The sequence below is a fragment of the Orussus abietinus genome, unplaced genomic scaffold (assembly GCF_000612105.2).
Source record: "Orussus abietinus isolate OABI.00-Male unplaced genomic scaffold, Oabi_2.0 scaffold7, whole genome shotgun sequence".
Lineage (NCBI taxonomy): Eukaryota > Metazoa > Arthropoda > Insecta > Hymenoptera > Orussidae > Orussus > Orussus abietinus.
Genome location: NW_019394453.1, coordinates 1,576,398 through 1,593,630, shown reverse-complemented (window position 1 = coordinate 1,593,630; position 17,233 = coordinate 1,576,398). Strand labels below are relative to the sequence as shown.

Sequence of the window (17,233 nt, the reverse complement as noted above, 5' to 3'; positions counted from 1 at the left end):
GGAAGGGCTCCCGGGGTCGGCGGCGCGCAAAGGGAGGCCGTCGCCCTCCCCCCGGGGTCGGCGGTGCGGGGGAGTAATATACGAGAAGTCTCGGGGAAACAATGCGGCGTCGTAGATCACCCAAGACACCCTCCATTAAAAATATTACGCCATCTTGCCCGTATAATCCCCTCGGTGCCCCTCCCCCCCCCTTCATGGCGGCCAAGACAGATCCGAATGACAATGTACCATTGTCGAGGCCGTGCCTCCCTCCCCTGGCGCCCTCGAAACGTCCCACAGGGACGTCTATGGGGCGTCCACGACGCCTCTTAGGCGGCGATTTCACCCCCCCTGTGAAAGTTTGCCCCCGAGTTTGGAGCTAGAGAAAACGACACTGTTAAGGGTGGGCTCTAACCTTTTGAGAGGCACCTTCGCCTCGAAATAATTTCGGCCGATTTTCTCGAAAGTTCGTGGCTTCTCTTTAAATTTATGCCCCACCCCCTTAATGGTTAAACCGGGGGCAGGGGGGATACTAAACCCTTCGCTCCTGGCATAATAACCGGAAATGTATGCTTTATTAATTTGCTTACCTATCGCGAATGTTGAAAATTAATTTTTTTTCAATTATTAAGGCGGATGCAAGGGGTCGATTCGTTGGGTCATTTCGTCCTGTGAATTTCCTTCTCCCTTGTGCATTAATACGCGGAGTTAGGGAAATCCGGGAAAAGTGGAAAATCGTGGGGCTGCGTCCGAAAGGAACGCGCTTCATCCCCTATCCGCGGGTTATTTCCTCGTGGATATTAATTATTAAATGGCCGAGGTGGAAGCAAAATGTCGGCCGGCTGCGGAACAATGCCAAAATGGCGGGGGAAGGGTTGCTCTCCGTTCTCCAGGGGTGGAAATGGGGCGGGAAAAATGGAACTTCGAGGGACTCGAGTTGTGCCTTAACAGGAGCTATCAGTGATCAAATATTTCCCCTGCCACCCCATGGGGTGAATTTTCAAGGCAACTTCTTCGTCCCCTTGTCACCTAGTCGCTGATCCCGCTAATAGGGGATGACACCCCTTCAACTCGATTTTTTCCGGGCCTCGAGACTTCAGGATATTTTTTTCCTCCCGCTGCTGAGAATTTTCCCCGCGTGATAAAAAAATACCCCCTAGAAGTTTTCAGATGGAACGCATACGCGCGTTCGGTATAAAAGTAGGGTTATGTTCTTCCGTTATGGGACGGGGGTGAGTTTTTTATGGACGCACGCAGGTCGCGTGGGCACGCCGTGACGTCGTAAATGGGAACACGAGGGTCAAAGTTTCTACGGGGAGGGGGTGAGCATCTGGTTGCATGGTGCACCCCCTACAATTAGGATTTTGCAAAAGCAACCCCCCCCGACTCCCTTGTCCGATGTCCAATTATTTTTCCCGCTCTCGACGCGCACCAAAGGGGAGTGAAAAAATTATTCCCCGCGCGATTCGGCGAGCTGTTTTTCCCGTTCTTCGGGGGCTGTTTTTCTTTTTTAATTCTCTATTTATCTTTCCTTCGTTTCATTAAATTATATTTCTACATTTCGCTTAACTTGCATTAAAACGAGACCGGAAGAAATAGATTCCGTCGAGGGATCACCGAAATCGTCGAAAAGGAAAAAAAGGTCGGGGAACAACGGAGGGTGCGAATCGGTTTCATCCCCTGGCGAGAGATTGAACCTTCAAGGGTAATCGCGGAGGGGAGGGAAGGGTGGAAATTTCTTTTCTCGAATCGCCAGGAATAAATCGGCCCCGTCACGCACTCGCAAAATTGCGTGGGGGTAAACACCCCCCGCGACACACCCCTCCCATTTAACGCCCGTTTCCATCGGTTCAATGTTTATCGAGCCGAGTGCAAAATTCGCTAAATAAATTCCGGACTCGACTGGCCATTTTCGCCGGTGTAACTTTCGATTGACTGGATATTCAAGGTTTTGTTGTCGCTCTCGCGTGCGGAACCGTTTGACAAAATCGAGACGGGGGAAAACACCCCCCCGACGAGGGTTGATTTAATCCCCCGTGAAGTACCTCGAAAGCCATTATTATTACCGGATTTCGTCTATACAAAACGATATTAATTTTCAATTCTTCCAAAATTAATATAAAATTACCGTGCTCGAGGATTTTCGCGTTTACTAGAAATACATTATTTCCGGGGGTGGGGGTTGAAACTGTGCGTTATCAAAATCGCAATTAACTTTTCAGGACAAAATTGAGACGAGGGGAAACACCCCCGACGAGAGTCGATTTAATCCCCCGTGAAATACCCCGGAAGCCATTATTATTACCAGATTGTCTATACCAAATTATATTAATTTGTAATTCTTCGAGAATTAGTATAAAATTACCGCGCTCGAGGATTTTCGCGTTTACCAGAAATACATTATTTCCGTGGCAATTGAAACTGTGCGTCACCAAAATCGCGGAAAATTTTTCCCGAGGTACCCGTCAATTGTCCACAGTTTGTCTAGTTTATTGTAAAAATTTATATAAAATTATTACATACACGAAGTCTCACGAGAAATCCGTTCCGACAGAACCTAGAGCACGACGTCATCGAAATCGGCGCAATTCATTTTGTCGCCGGTTTTCCAATTTCCATCCCGATTAATTAATTAATCGGATTAATTTTTCTCGAGGCGGGATTAATGCCGGCACTTCCCACGGTCCCAAAAATCGATGCTAGCCGCACATCTCTGAAAACCCACCCCATTCGTCTCTCTCACCCCTTTTCAAACCCCCGAGGGGGGAGGGGGAGGTTCCTTAAAGTTTCGCCCCTCGGCGTGCAAATGCCCCTACGACTCCCACCCCCTCGGGGTGCTTTAAAGCTTTCACGGCGATTGCTTTTTCGGCCTGACCGTCGTTTGTTAAGCTCGACACCCCTCGAGAAATCATTGAGACGAGAGAAAGATCACGGGGGGTAGGGGTGGGGGTGGGGCACCACCCGAGGGCCCTCAACCCACCCCCCCATTTTGCATCCGGACATTAAGGGAGAGGGTGTCGATGCCGAATAAGGAGAAATCTGGAATAGCTTTTAAAAAAGAGAAGAGAATTAAATCCGCGAAAATTCAACGAGCCCTTTAAGGGGATGCGAAAGCAGTCGATTCGAAAGAGGCAATCTTTTTGAAGGGCTTTCCATTGGTCTGGCTGAAATTGTATAAAATGGCTCGTGGGTATTGAAGGAATGTCCCGACACTTTGAAAATTTGTATTAAACAAAGTAGGTCAAAGTTTCTTGAATCGACTGGATTGGGGGTTTCAGATCAGCTTAATGACAATTGTTAATAGATTTTCAGGAGGGGTTGCGTAAATTGCGGGGGCAGTTTTGACCCACCCAATGATCGGCTCCGGTGTGGCCGGGTCGGGGGTTGTCCGGGTTATGGGGGGTGGAAACGCGTGCTGTGGCATCAAGGGGAAGAGGGCGACGATGGGGCAAGCACGGGTCATGGGACCTGGGGCTCACCCCCGGGGGCTGCTACACGTTTAATTAACCTGCGTGGACGCGCCAACGGAAACCATGACCTGGGCCAACCCCATGCATCCCCTGCGACCGGAACGCCCAGGACGATGTCCTCCGATCCTTCTGCGCCTCGTGTATCGTTAAAGCGACTCGCGAATGGCCGTGTTGGGGGTTGAAAAAAAAAAATGAGGAAAATAATCAATTCCATGGGGTGGATCACTCACGTTGGTGGGGACCACGCTGGTGGGACTTCCGGCCGCGTTCCCATGGGTCTGGTCGGTCTTCAATTCCCTATGGTTACTGAACTGCACGTAGACTGCTCGCCCCCGTAGCTGAGCGACGCAGTTGGCGTAGTACACCACCATGGTGGCCGCTGCACCCTCGTCCGCCATCTCCAGGAATGCCTGAAAAAGTGGAGGGTAAATTTATGGAAAAAAATCTTTCGGGTTAATTTATTTCTACGTCATTTTTTATTCGAGCTCCTTTTCGGGGGAGGCGCGCGCCCCCCTTTTGAATAAGAGTGTCGAAGCTGCGAAACGCCACCTCCAGATTCCCGGACTCACCCCCAGCCCTCGCCCCGTTCGGCCTAGTTTCTCCCGGATTTCCTCGGATATTTTCCTTTCCCGAGTCGGCACTTCGCCGCTCCTTAATTAATCTGCATAATTTCCCACTTTCCAGCCTGCCGAGGCGCGCTCGTCCACACTTTCCTCCCCCTTTCCAGCTCGAGACGCCCTTTCTTTCGCCCCTGATGTTACATCGGCGTGGATTAAACTCCCCGGATGCTGGGGGTCCATAGACAGTCGATCTGCAGGTCCTCCCCTTAAATCGCGAGGAAAAGCCTCAAGTGCTTTCAAAAGTCAAACTTTCAAGTCCTTCAGGAATATAAAAAAACATTTCTAAATTATTAAAATATTTGAAAAAAAAAAAGAAATCCCACACCTGATAAGGGATGATCTCGGAATTTCCTAAGATTAAAGGGTAGACTTTGTTTCTCGATACATGATCCAGCGGCTGTTTTGGATTAATTTCTGGGAGTGAAGTTCATTTTGGGGAAAATTAAGGGGTGCGTTCAGGGGTGGGTGATTTAAATCTCAAAATTGAGGTTTCTTTTGGATTAATGGGGTAAAATGCGAAATGTAGAAGGGGTGGCTGGGTTTGAAAATCGAGCCACTATTAAGGAGGTAAATGGCGACATGGGGGAGGGGTGTCTAAGGGGTGTCTGATCTAAATTCCAAAATCGACACTTCCGGTCTGGGGAGGCGCGAGACGGAAATCCTGTCTGAGGAGACGCGTTAGAGCTCAGGCTCGATTCGATCTCTGATGCGCAGGGGTAGTCGGGGGTGGAACTCCAGCCCTCAAACAGAGGGGTGCTCCGCTTTCGGGATTTACGAGCACGGTACTTAGAGAAGGCCCACTCCTTCCCTCAGGAAACGGGCGAAGGAGCAAAGTCGTCCAAATTAACGCCGCCGCGAAACGAGAATTAATACCCGAGCGGTAAATTCGCCTTGGAGGGGGTTTCATCTTTTTTTGGAATTTTTCCAGAGACCTTGAAGACACCATAAGTTGTCTCGGCGATAAAGACAGAAAAAAATGTCTTAATAGTGAAGACATCGAAAAAAGTCTTAATGGTGATAAAATTGCAAAGGGTCTTAAAGCGACACCCATGGAATTTCAATTTTTTAAAATTTGTATCTAGACATTTTCAAATTAAAAAAAATAATAATAATGAAATTTCATGGGTGTACGGACCTTCCTTATACTTTCCAAGTTCACGAAGCAAATGTCTGAAACCATTCGGTATACCCAGTTCGAAGGAAAGCTTCACGAACGATTGATACCTCAAAGGCCACTTTCATGTCACCTTAAAACAACCAGAAATCCCCAAAACCAGGAAACCACAAATTCTCGTTCGGGGGCTGAAGTCTAAAACCAAGGAAATGTTATACTCTCCCCCGCTCGTTTTTCCCGGAGAGCATGGAAATTGTGCAGGATCGCCTAAGAATGGAAATCGGGCGGTTTCGCCGCGGCTGTTCCTGACGGACCCTGCGGCCTCCGGTTTCCCGGGGGAATCTCGCCCTCTTTCGGGGGTACTTCGCGAGCAAACGATCCCTGGGCGAGTCCCTCGGGACTCCGCGATCCGAGAGAGGGGAGACGCCGCTTTTTCCAACCCTGAGGAAACGGGGCAAGTCGTAATGGAATATCCGAGGGTTACACGCCGAGAGCAAACACCGGCCTCGGGATTCCATTTTAATTACGCCCCCTTCTAAAAAAATCCTCACAATTTTTCCCCTCGTTTCTCCGATTTCTCGCGCATACGCAACACGACGAAAATTCGAATTCTACGAGATTCCTAGCGAGAAAAAAAGAATGATTAGCTGCACGCCTTCGTCCTCTCTAATCATGTTTCTCATATCTCGAGTGAGGTAAGTATCCCCCTTTTTTCATCCCCTCAGATTTTCGAAATTCGAAGTGCATCTCGTACTTAACATAACTACATATCCAGAGGGAGGAAAAAGCCGAGGCGGTTATCTGATAAAAAAACGTCATCGCGTTCCTATCGATTTCCGCGAATCAGGGGGTGGTGGGTGGGACCGGGGGAGGAAACGGAGATTGGGAAGGGAAACGACGTTCGTCCCGCGCATAAGATCGTTTCTGATTTTATGGAGCACTCCCAATCTGCAAAAAGGGTCCGGACGTAAAGTTTTCGAAAAGCGACCTCTCCTCGAAGCTTTTGACGGATGACACAAGGCAAGACCGAAAAGATGGCGCCCCGAAATACGAGCGAATCCCGGGTGGCAGGCGGCCTCGTAAATACGTATCGCATTGCATATTACGATCTGTGTACCTAGATAGCATGCACCTGAGAGTACCTGTACCGAGCCACGTACCATAAACTCGGATTGCAATTCATTTCAAACATTCGATCAGGGAGAGGACAAACGTAGCTTTGCCCCCGGATATTTATATTCCATGAATTTCGCAATCTTGGGGAATAAGGGATGTATAGGGATTTTGGATAGTGGTCCATCCAGCTTTGGATGCTGATTAGGCACGAGAGGTATTATCAGTCCAAGTGATCGAGCACCAGGACGCTATCAAGTCTATCTGCGTTTAAAATCCTTGCAGGAATTAATAAGGGTGAATTCATTGCTTTCTGGCCTTTGTCCTGAGATTCTCGCGAGAATAAGTAGGTACAGAGGTTAATCTGCAAATCCGGGATTCGTAATTAATTTCCTTTAAAATTGTTGTCAGAATTTATAGAGGTTAATCAGTACAGGGGGGATCTATCGGTTCGCGAATTTATTAAAAATTGCAATTTGCAACTCGTCGGCGAGCCCTGCGGGACCTGGCTGGGATTCTACGATTCGTTTTTCTTTGATTCCCTTACGATGTGCACAGAGGGCCCCCCCTGGGGAGGGGGCACCCAGGGTGCTCGTTTATTCGCAGGTGATCGAGTTAGCGGTGAATTTCGCCTCGGACAGGCGAATCGTCCTGGCCCTGACACAGGTGCGCGACACATAATATCCCGGACGAGGACCCACACGCGGCTCCGGAGGGCCGCGAGTTAACGCGATTAACGTGTTTCCCCGTAATGACGCATAGAGCGAGTGGAATTGCATTTGCGGATGCAGTCCGAGTGAATTTTCCAGGGATTCGAGGCGACGAGGGGCCAGCCCGGAAAGCCTCCTTTCCGCGACTTTTACGTGACGAATCATGCGAGAAACTGTCGGAAACACAGAAAGAGGTCTAGGGACTCTTAGGGTAAAATAATAAATCCCCTAGGGGATTGACAATTTTCAATAGGGTAGGCTCGATTAAGACGGGGGAACGAATTACTTTGGAACTTTTAATTTGGATTTTATTCAAGGGTGATTTTTAATATGGATACTTTAGGAGGGTGGTAGAAGCACCCATTTGTCAAGCTGGCAGATTTCTCGGTTACTAGGTCGACAATATGTGGAAAACTCGGGGAAATGTCGGAAAGACGGCTGACTTCTGGCAAGTAATTGTGTTTTAGGGTTCTGGAGGGGTGGTTTGTATGGTGCGCCCTTATTTTCCGCCCCCTTGTCCGAGGGCGATATTAGACTGGATTCTATGGGCGGAATGTTGGGGGGCGAGCCACCCCCTGGAGTTTGGGCAGGGAACGGGGGTGTCCAGAAGTTTGGGGGTTGGTTGAACTCGTGACCAATCGGGGGATGAAGGATTTGACTCGTCCAAGGTCGATTTTACGGGACGTCAAGTCTTTTTTAAATGATGGAAAAACGGGGGAGAGTTAAGGTGGTACGAAAGTGTCATTCTATACGTATGAAAACGTCAAAATATTAATAAAACCATCCCCGAACTGGGTGCGTCGAACCACTTAAAACTTCAGCACGAGACGAGGTTCATAAAATTTAATTTAAAAAAAAAAATACATGTCCTTGGTACTAGTCAGGGAGAAATAAACAATTTTTATTACAAGAAAAAAAAATGCAATTTCATGTGCATTAATGCAAGCTTCAAGTGATTCGTTGCGCCCAGTTCGGAAAAATGTTTTATAAATATTTTAACGTTTTGATCAGGAAACTCGGCAGAGTTTCGCGCCAAATACATTGAAAAGTATGCGCGAAAGGAACATATATAAAGTGACACTTTTGTAAAACCTGAAGTGGTCGAAAAAAAAGGGATGAAAGATGTCAAAGGAAATGAAATTGGATTTTATCCAATAAAATGGCAGCGCACTTGAGGTGCTGGTTGGTCTTAACCGTAAAAGAGTCGACTTTAAGGGGTAGCGGGGGGGAATTACCCCTCAGTGGGCAGCGATTAGCGCTCGTTAAACCTTGGGTTAACTTTCGCGCGAATAGGGCGAAGGGCACCCCCGAAAAATGGTTCCACTATCGCCCCCTGCACATCTTCGCAACCCCCGGGGGCTCTTATTAAGGGCGGCCCTGTCTAGGGTTCCGAAACCGCCCTCCCGGCTGACGAATGCTCCAATTTCGACGCCCCTCTGTTTCCGCTAATAATATTTCCGCCCCCCGGCGCCCCCTCGGGTCCATTAGCGGAAACATCGTGAACACGCTGCGCCGCGGGTAAGGGGAGGGAAAAAAGCCCAGGAGAAAGAAGTGCGCCCGGGGAGAAAACCACCCCCTTAATTATCCTTTTTCTATTTCAATTTCGCCGCGGCGGAAATACAATTACGCGCCCTGGGCGGATTGCTCGGATTTACCTTTCCTCCCTCTGAGAAACTAGGGCTTGCTTAAGTACGTCTAGATATAGTTCCGCTAGATCCAAACTTTCCGAAATCCTGAAACGAGGTGGTCTCGATCTCCACGAATTTTCGGGCTGTTTTCATCATTCAGGGAATAATTATTTCAATTGACAAGTTATTCTCTTAGACGCCATTCAACCACATCATTACCATGTCTTTGGTTAACAGAAATTCATTTGCTCGCCATTTTCTTGCCACTTTTCGAAACCGTAAATTTCCAAAATCCCGAAGTGAGGTTATCTCGACCGAGGTACAGTCGAGTCGCGTTTTCCAGGTTGTTCTCGTCCGCCCGGGTGGCCGGGAATGTAATTTATCCCCGGTGTATAAGGGATGCGGAACGGGCTCCCGTGGAACTGCGTTTGAACTCGGTCCGCCGTTCCGCCGGCTTAAAGGGAGTTGTTAAGAGGAGCGCTCGCGGCCTCCGGGGTGAATCAAAGAAATATTATATCATTAATACGGACCCCAGGGTGCAATGCGAACGCGGCTCCGCGCCGGGCGGGGGGCACACCCCCGGGGGTGCGGCTGCGCCGAGACCCTTTTTAGAACCACGGCCGGGGAAAATCTATCTTGATAATTTGACGCGCCTTTATACGGAGGTAACCATTGTTTACGGTTTATAGGCTCCTCCGTTTGCGGCCGGGCGCAATCGTTATCCGCGACCTAAGGGTCAGCCCTATCACTTCCATATACCACGAGTATGTGTCGCAGTCGTATGCAGAAGATGAAGGTCACAGTAATAACGAGTAACATGACTTGCGACAAAAGTGAACGCTTGAAAATGGGCCAGCAACATTTTTGTCACATTGACAACAACACAACAAAAAGGATCACGTTCCTGGGGCGCCAAAAATTCTATTACCGCTCTTGGGGGGCAGTGCCCCCTTGTCACCGACGGGAGTGGCATAATTTGACTAAAAGTCGGTCCATTCCCCCCTGCCTCGGGGGGATGTTGTCTCGCTCGTGCAGTTTCTCCTTGTTTCGCGGTGGGTGGGTCGCCCCCCTCCTCCCGTCGTAACGGAGCGACACCTTTGGCCTGCGGGGGGCCGAAGGCAGGGGGGCGTGAAAAGGGTGTTGCACCGTGAAGGGGGTGCTCTCACCCCCTCGGCCGGGGAGAAAGTTGGAAGAAATGGAAATTGAGACAGAGAGGAGGGTCGCAAGATGTCAGAGAGCCCTCCCTCTCCCTCCCCCAGGGGGGGAGTGGAGGTGTCGCGCCGGTAATACTCGGGGGGTAGTGCACCCCCGCCGCGGTGATACAAATACAAGAAAGGGGGGAAGAAAGAACCCCAGAGTGACGGAGGAACTGGAGCGCCGTCGACTTATATACCTCCACCCCCCCCATTCTCCCCTCACCCCTCTCCCCCACGACTTAACTCTCTCTCGCGTCTTCTCTTTCCGGCCTTTCGACTAACCGCGCCGGCGTTTTTCAGCCCCGCGGGTGCTCGGGAAAAAAAAAATAAAGGAAAGGAGGAGAAAATTCCCGGGGACGCCCTAGCACCCTCTTCCTCGCGGAGGAACCACGCCGGAAGGGCCGCCACCCCCTCCTGGCCGCGCATCCCGGGATCAAGGGGTGACGTCTTGCCCCCCATCGCGTCATCGTCACCCCCTAAACTTTCATTTTTTCCTTCACTCGGCCGTCGTTTCGCCATTTTGGTGAATTTCTCTATCCCCTACCCCCTACCCCCCACCGCCCATTGGATCTTTTTCGACCGCGTCGCGAAATCCTCGCAATTTAATCTTCCCCGCGAACCCACTTGGAGAACGGGTCTATGCCCCCTCGCTTCTACCTCCTTTTGCCCCCTCCCCCCACAAAACACGCTGGAGAGGGCGCTTACAAAGACCGCCTCAAAGCGGGTTCTCCGCGCCGCAAAGCTAGTTTCTGAAATTGGTTTCTGTGCCCCCCCCCTTCTGCCTGGAGAAAATTTCGGGATTTTTCGCCGTTTCGCGGATCAACGCACGGCGGGGGAGGCACCCCACCACCTTCCCCCCAGGAGCGACGCTCGCACCCCCGCGTCTATGGCGAATCCCCCCCCCCCCAGGATTCTGGGGACGCATCGCCGAATTTCAATCGCCAGCGCGGTTGTTATGAGAGGGAGAGAGAGAAACAGAAGGAGGAGGAAGAGAAGGGGAGAGAGAGCGAGAGAGAGGGAGAGAAAGCGCGTGGAGTTAAATCGAATTTCCCTGAATCGGATTAGCGTGGCATGGAAACGAAGCTTTGCAACGATGTCGTTTATGAAGGTCCCCCCCATGCCGGAAGGGGGGAAGGGGGAAGCAGGGTGGGGGGGCGCCGCCGTCGCGGATTTTCGCATTAGAGCGGATGAGTTTGCATCATTCTCGCGTGGCGGCGTCAAGCTTCGCCGTCGAACTTCGTCGCGGGGGGGCTTCCGCCCCACAATGGCCGGGCGGATGGGAATTTCGCTGAGGAAGCTAACGGGGGGGGAGGGGCACCCCGCGAGACGCGGCGGATAGAAGGCGGAAAAATGGAGGAATCGGGTAAAAAATTGAAATTCGATATTTTTTCTCGCTATGTGGGTATTATATATGTATATATATGGGGGGAGGGGGGTAACCGACCCTGCCCCCGTTTTTCCGCGTTCTCGGGGGAAAGTGAGAATCGAAGTGGGGCAGTAATCTCCTCGGGGGGGATCCCAGAGATGGGAAAGTCGAGACCCTCCGCGAACGGGTGTCTTCTTTCATCCCTTATTCGATTGCCCCCCCCCCTCATCTAGGGGGGAAGGTGGATTGCTCGGGATCAAGGTGTCCCGTTCCCCCGGGAACGTTAACTCGTTAACCACGGGTGTAGAATGGGGCGACCCACGCAAGATTTGAGGGGGCGGAAGGGGGGAGGCGTTTATCCTCTTATTTGATCTGCCGCGCGCAATGTACGTCGTCCCTTGTCATTTCTCCTCGAGGTACTTCGGTTTCGGTGCGGCGCGGCTATATGGCTCCTGGGGGTTCCTACGGGACGCGTTCCGCCCGCCCGGGCGGTGTTGGGGGGAGGGGGAGGGAGAACGGGACTCCGGAGCCTCGTAGGGTGGCGGAGGAACGTCCACCCGCGATTTTTCCGCTATCCGGAGTTAGGACGCGGAAGGGGCTGGGAAAGCAGAAATAATGGAGGGCACTATGGGGGGGGGGGGAACTGGTGACGGAAATGATCCTAGTATTTCTCTTTTATTCTTTTATGCACGTTTTTGCGTCCACGAAATTCACCGGTTCCTTGGTCTCGAGGACAATCCCCGCTCGGGCGGGTGGACGAGATTTCGAAACTCTCCAGGGGACTTAAGGTCGAGATCGGAGGTGCGGACGCCTCTGACGGACATTTTACCCACCCCCCGGGTGCTCTTCGTGAGGCTTCAAATCCTTTTTCTTTCCTTTCCATTAAGCCTCGTCTCGGATGAAATTTCTATGTGAAACTTAACGTCCGACATATTTCTTTTCTTTCCGCGTCGAAATGAAAACTTGGCACCGAGTACAATTATCGAGGGATCCTCGATTTAACAGAGGACTCTTGGGAGATTTTCTTTTTGGAGATCGGACTCGTAGGAGGGGTATGCTTCCAGGTGGGCGGAAACTCCCCCCAGAAGTGCCCCCCCGCAATTCCGTCCGCGCGCTATCTGCCCTTCGGAAAATGCGCCATTTGCTCCCCCCGGGGGGAGGGGAGGGTGGATGATTAAAATTTCGGGGCCGAAGGGAGAAGAAGGGGTCGCGTTTACGGATCTGAAAGAGTCCGCCCGGGCGGCAGAGAAGGCCGTCATTAGCGAGCGGCTTCCGTGGCGGACTTAAACCGCCCGGGCGGCGTCCCTTCGGCGGCAAACGCCCCAGAGACCCAACGAAAACCACTCGAGACCCCTCGACCGCGCGCCGCTACATTTAATACCGCCCGCCGGTATTTCCACCCACTACGACCCTCGACCCCGTCGCGCGCAAAGCGGACGGAAAACGCGCCCATCGAGGGCAAAACCCGCGACTCCGCCCGCGATTGACTTTTTCCGCCCGGGCGGGGGCGCTTTCCTCGGAATGGTCCAAATTAATATCGCCCACCCTGGACTTCTTCAATCCTTTTAATTTCACATCATCGCAACCGATGGGAAACCTGGAAAGTCACAATTATCTCTATATTGTACTTCTTACAGAACGGAAAACTACCCCTTAGTGAATGTACAGGAATTTTCCTGAGAGTGAATACCATTTCTTAAACGGTACATTAATAGTCCTCCATTCACTGCGAGGGGATGCAAATTAATACCGCCCACCCTGGACTACGTCAATCTTTTTCTGTATTTGTTCTTTTTTTTTTTTTAAACTGAAATCCTCGCAATGAAAGTGAAACCCGGAAAAATTAATACGTCTATTTTTATTTCATTTCTTTAAATTGTAAAACTACCCTTTTAGGAATACATATAAATTTTTATGTGGGTTGATACATATGATTAAATGAAAAAGAAAGAAAGGGTTGCCCCTTTAACCCTTTATTATATTGTTACAAATGAGAATGGGACTTCACCACGCAGCGATTCCCCCTTGGAGTTAGTAGGCACCCCTTCAAGGTGGGGGTGCAGTAAACCAGACGTCCTTGCGGGGGTGGACGTTTTATCGCGATATCGCCGAAGGGATGTTCCTCGGGCCGCGTAGAAGGGCGGTTTACGACGCGTCGCCGCCGATGCCCGGCGAGCGCAAGGGTGCGGAAACGCACCCCCGCACTAGGGGGATGGAAGCGGAGAGCGCTCGCCTCGTTTACCGCGAGATGCAATTACGTACCGTGACGACCTCCCTTATTCCACGTAGGGTGTAACCTGCTCCGCCCCCTTTTTTCCACCCCGATCCAGAAACACATGCCGAGGGTGATTCTGGAAATACGACCCCCAATGTCCAGCCGATTTATGATTCCCATATGACCGGCATTTTGGCCCACTGATTCCCTCCATTATTTTTATCAACCCTGATTGATTAAAAGAAAAAAAAAGAGAGAGAGAGGAAAAGATAAATCATCCCTTCGGGACCGACCTGGAGAATTTGGGGATCGAAACATTTCGCCAGGCTGATTCCAGCCGTGATTTTTCACGCCGACCCTGATAAAAATAAAATCATCCCCTAGTCTCCAAACTGAAGAAGACACCCTCCCACCCTCGAATTAAAATTCACAAAATGGCGGAGATTCGTCCTATCTCATTGAAAAAAAGAAAATTTAGGACAGCAATATAGATAAAAACAAGATAGTTTTTCGAAAATATCTGGTCCATGAGATAATACCCTTGGAAGGGAGGCTTGGCTCCCAAATGTGGACCATTTCCTCCCTAAGGAGTGGATTGTCAAATTATTTCACCCCTTCTTCGCAGAGATCTCGTCTTATCGCGTCGTTCCCGAAAACGCGAGCACACAGCCGGGGAGGTAATCCGGATCCATCCCTTGGGTAATCCAATAAGCACCCCGGGATTTAATCGATCAATCTTATCTGCCAGTATCTCATTCCTTTTTCCCTCTTTTTCCACCCTTTCATGCCGGACCTCGCAAGACACTCGCAAGAATCGTTCCGCCCGGATTTACCGCGAATTTGTCGAAATCTTCGAAAGGGGTGGTTTCACATCCGGCCTGATAAGGCGCAACTCATAACATCATGATAATATTTTAGGATTTCCACCGACTAAGTAAAAATTATAAGTTACAGCCAATGAGAGATTTACTTCCCTTGGAACGAATTTCGCCCGCTTGTGATTGTGTTATCTCCACCCCTCCCCTAGCCCCCCCGCGGACTCGGAGCTCCAACTATAATTGAATTTAAATTGAATTTAAAATATTAATACATTCTTACGCACCTATACAGTTATTAAGGTCCGCCACCCCCGCAGCCGTGTTTCCACGAGTCCCCCCCAGCCCCATCCCTCGCGACGCGTCCGCTTTTTACCCTGTCGAGCCCCTTTGAAGCAGGGGCTTCATTTAGACGGTAAATTAATTAACTAATTAATTAAAACCTCGCTAAACACCTCTTATCCGTGACCGACTTTAATATGGCGCGACGAGGTTCGAGGGGCCTTGCCAAACCTCCACCCCTTTGGCGCCGAGCCCCCTCCCCATAACCTATGAATTATAAAAAGTTTTCCTTCCATTTTTTGTTGTTTAATCCATATTTTCTGCCTTTACTTTTTTGTCCGACATTTTCGACGAGATAGGGCGAATTTCCGCGATTTTGGGAATTAAGCGTTAAGAAAAATTGGCGAAATACATGTACCTGACTGTCACAATCATTTCTGATCGGAAAACAAGTGAAATCAATTATTCTCCACATTTTCTGTCTTTTACTTTCTTATCGGACATTTTCTTTTCTCCCATTTTTCCGCTATTTCGTGAAGGCTAGCGCGAGGGGTGGAGGGTGCATTTTCGATGGTCGTGAGGGGTAGGTTGAATTTCGTGCCGGGCAGAAAGTGAGGCATCATTTTGGAGGCCGTTAATTGTTTGTTCCTGTTCTAGGAAAATGTTGCTGTTGCGTTTTTTTTTCCTTTTTAATTTAATTTCTTTGATGCGGCCTCTGAGGCAGATTGTCGGTGGTGATTTTACCGGCACCCCCCAGCGAGCCTCGAGTTCGGTATAACGAGAACTCGCCCTGCGGTCGGCCGCGGTTTGTGGTTTAGCAAACGGACTTTGCTTAACTTAAGGTAAAATCAAGTTAGCGAGGGACCCCCCGCGAGCCTTGGCCGCCCCTTCGGGCGCCGGCGGTATTTCCTTTGATCCCAAGATTCCGCCAACTAAGTTGGCCGACTTGTTTCCGATTTTATCCCCAGATTACGTTCCCCAATCAGATACACCGAGAAAACATATATATCTCATTGAATCAAAATATCGTATATCTCATTGAAATATTTTCATAATTCAAAGAACGGTTATTTCACCCAAATAAAATGGATGTAACGTTTATTGGGAATAAGGACAATTCATTTGAGTCAGATAATCCTTCTTGGAATTGACGAAATGTTTCTTTGGCATTATTCCGCTCTCTAAATAAACTAAAATAGTGTAAAATAAATACGTGAAAATGTGCACATCTTTTAAAAAAATCGTTTATACGTCTTTGGGGAGTGGAGCCCAAGGAGCACGAATTCCGCCCAAAAAATCGCGCTTCCTCGCTCTCTAAATAAAGAATAAATAACGAAAAGAAAAAGAGAAAAGAAATGATAAAACCGTAGCTCTTTTTGAAGCCCGTTTACACGCTTTCGAGGGACGAAAGGCGTTCGCTAAAAAAACAAGGGCCTGCCTAATTGGCGGATCTTTGTTCCGGTTACGTACGTACACCGGAAACTCGCAACAATGGGGCGCCATTAAAATACTCGCGCGACCTGTCGGCCATGGTGGTGGGGGGGGGGGGGGCAAGGGGGTGCGTAATGAGTGCGTAATTTGCGCGGGGGTAAATATCTTCATTTGGCCCGGCAGGTCGAATCGGGGTCCGATGCATAATTTTAATCCTCCGGCATTGCCTCCCCCCCCCCCGGGGGGGGGCAACTTGGCTCGTTCGCTCGCATTAACGCGCCAACCGACTCTCTAAGCGCACTAATTTTCTGAAAGCCAATCGACCAGGCTCGATGTACGCGCTTTTGGCTAAGCTCGTTTTCCGTCCGGTCGATCCGCGGCCGCGCGTGCGGCCGACGCGGTTGCGGAATCCGCGCGCGCGGAAAACCCGAGGCGAAGGGGGCTGATTTTCGGCATACGGCGCGAATCCAAAATTTGGAGGGGTTCTCGGGCATTTCCGGACGACTGGGGTGGAGTAAGAAATTCAAAGGCTCACTTACAGATATCAGACTGATAAGGGCTTTTTAATCATTCTTGCATCGTACGAAAAAAAAAACCCTTTGTTAGAATTTCTTGCGGCACCTTTCAATATCAATGTACAAGCGAAGTTTAAAAGGCTTGAATGTAGATCTCAGGCTGATAAGGGACTTTAATAATTTCGATTAACGGGGGAAGAATTTTTTGCCGAACTTATCGGTGTCCGAGGATGAAACAGTATATATACATATATATATATTTTTTTTTTCGTAGTTTCGAGATTCGTTTACGATTCCCCAAGTAATCCGCCTTCCTCCCAGGCCGATTCGGGGGTGGGTGGGGGGGGGCGCGGGATTGTCGGTCGGAAAGGAAATAGAAATGGACCGAAGCGAGCCTCATCGAATGCGTATTCGGTAGATTTACACGTTATTCAAATATTCCACGCCCGGTAAGCTATGATGAATACTCGCCGCTCGAATTTAATCCTTTTCCACCCCCCGGCGCCGGGGGGTGGGGAGGTGAGGGGCAAGCGCGCAGGGAGCGAAATCTGCAAAATTAAATATGCCTCGGTAACAGGGGCCGGCCAGATTAGTCGAATCATTTGATGCTTTAATCGACACCCCTAGAGATTTCGATTTCGATTTCGATTTTCCACGGTATATTGGCCGCGGAATAATGGAAACAAAAAGGAACTGGGGATGATCCCTGATCGATCGATGATTTCAAAATCGATTTTCGAAATCGCGATCACCTCCGAGCACTCCTCTCGGGCAGTAAA

The 17,233-nt window shown here is 49.9% G+C and overlaps 1 protein-coding gene across 13 annotated transcripts in view; it reads right to left on the bottom strand.

The window, feature by feature from the left end:
* The window catches only part of LOC105704095 (polypyrimidine tract-binding protein 1), a 284,589-nt gene that overhangs the window by 30,720 nt on the left and 236,636 nt on the right, over positions 1-17,233 (bottom strand). For all 13 annotated transcript variants that reach the window (XR_001104422.1, XM_012433019.1, XM_012433023.1 and 10 more), the window contains one exon: positions 3,680-3,859. Coding sequence is in view for 12 of the 13 variants with exons in the window: in XM_012433019.1 (XP_012288442.1) it covers positions 3,680-3,859 (180 nt within the window). In the remaining variant the exon portion in view is untranslated. The remainder of the gene's footprint in view (positions 1-3,679; positions 3,860-17,233) is intronic.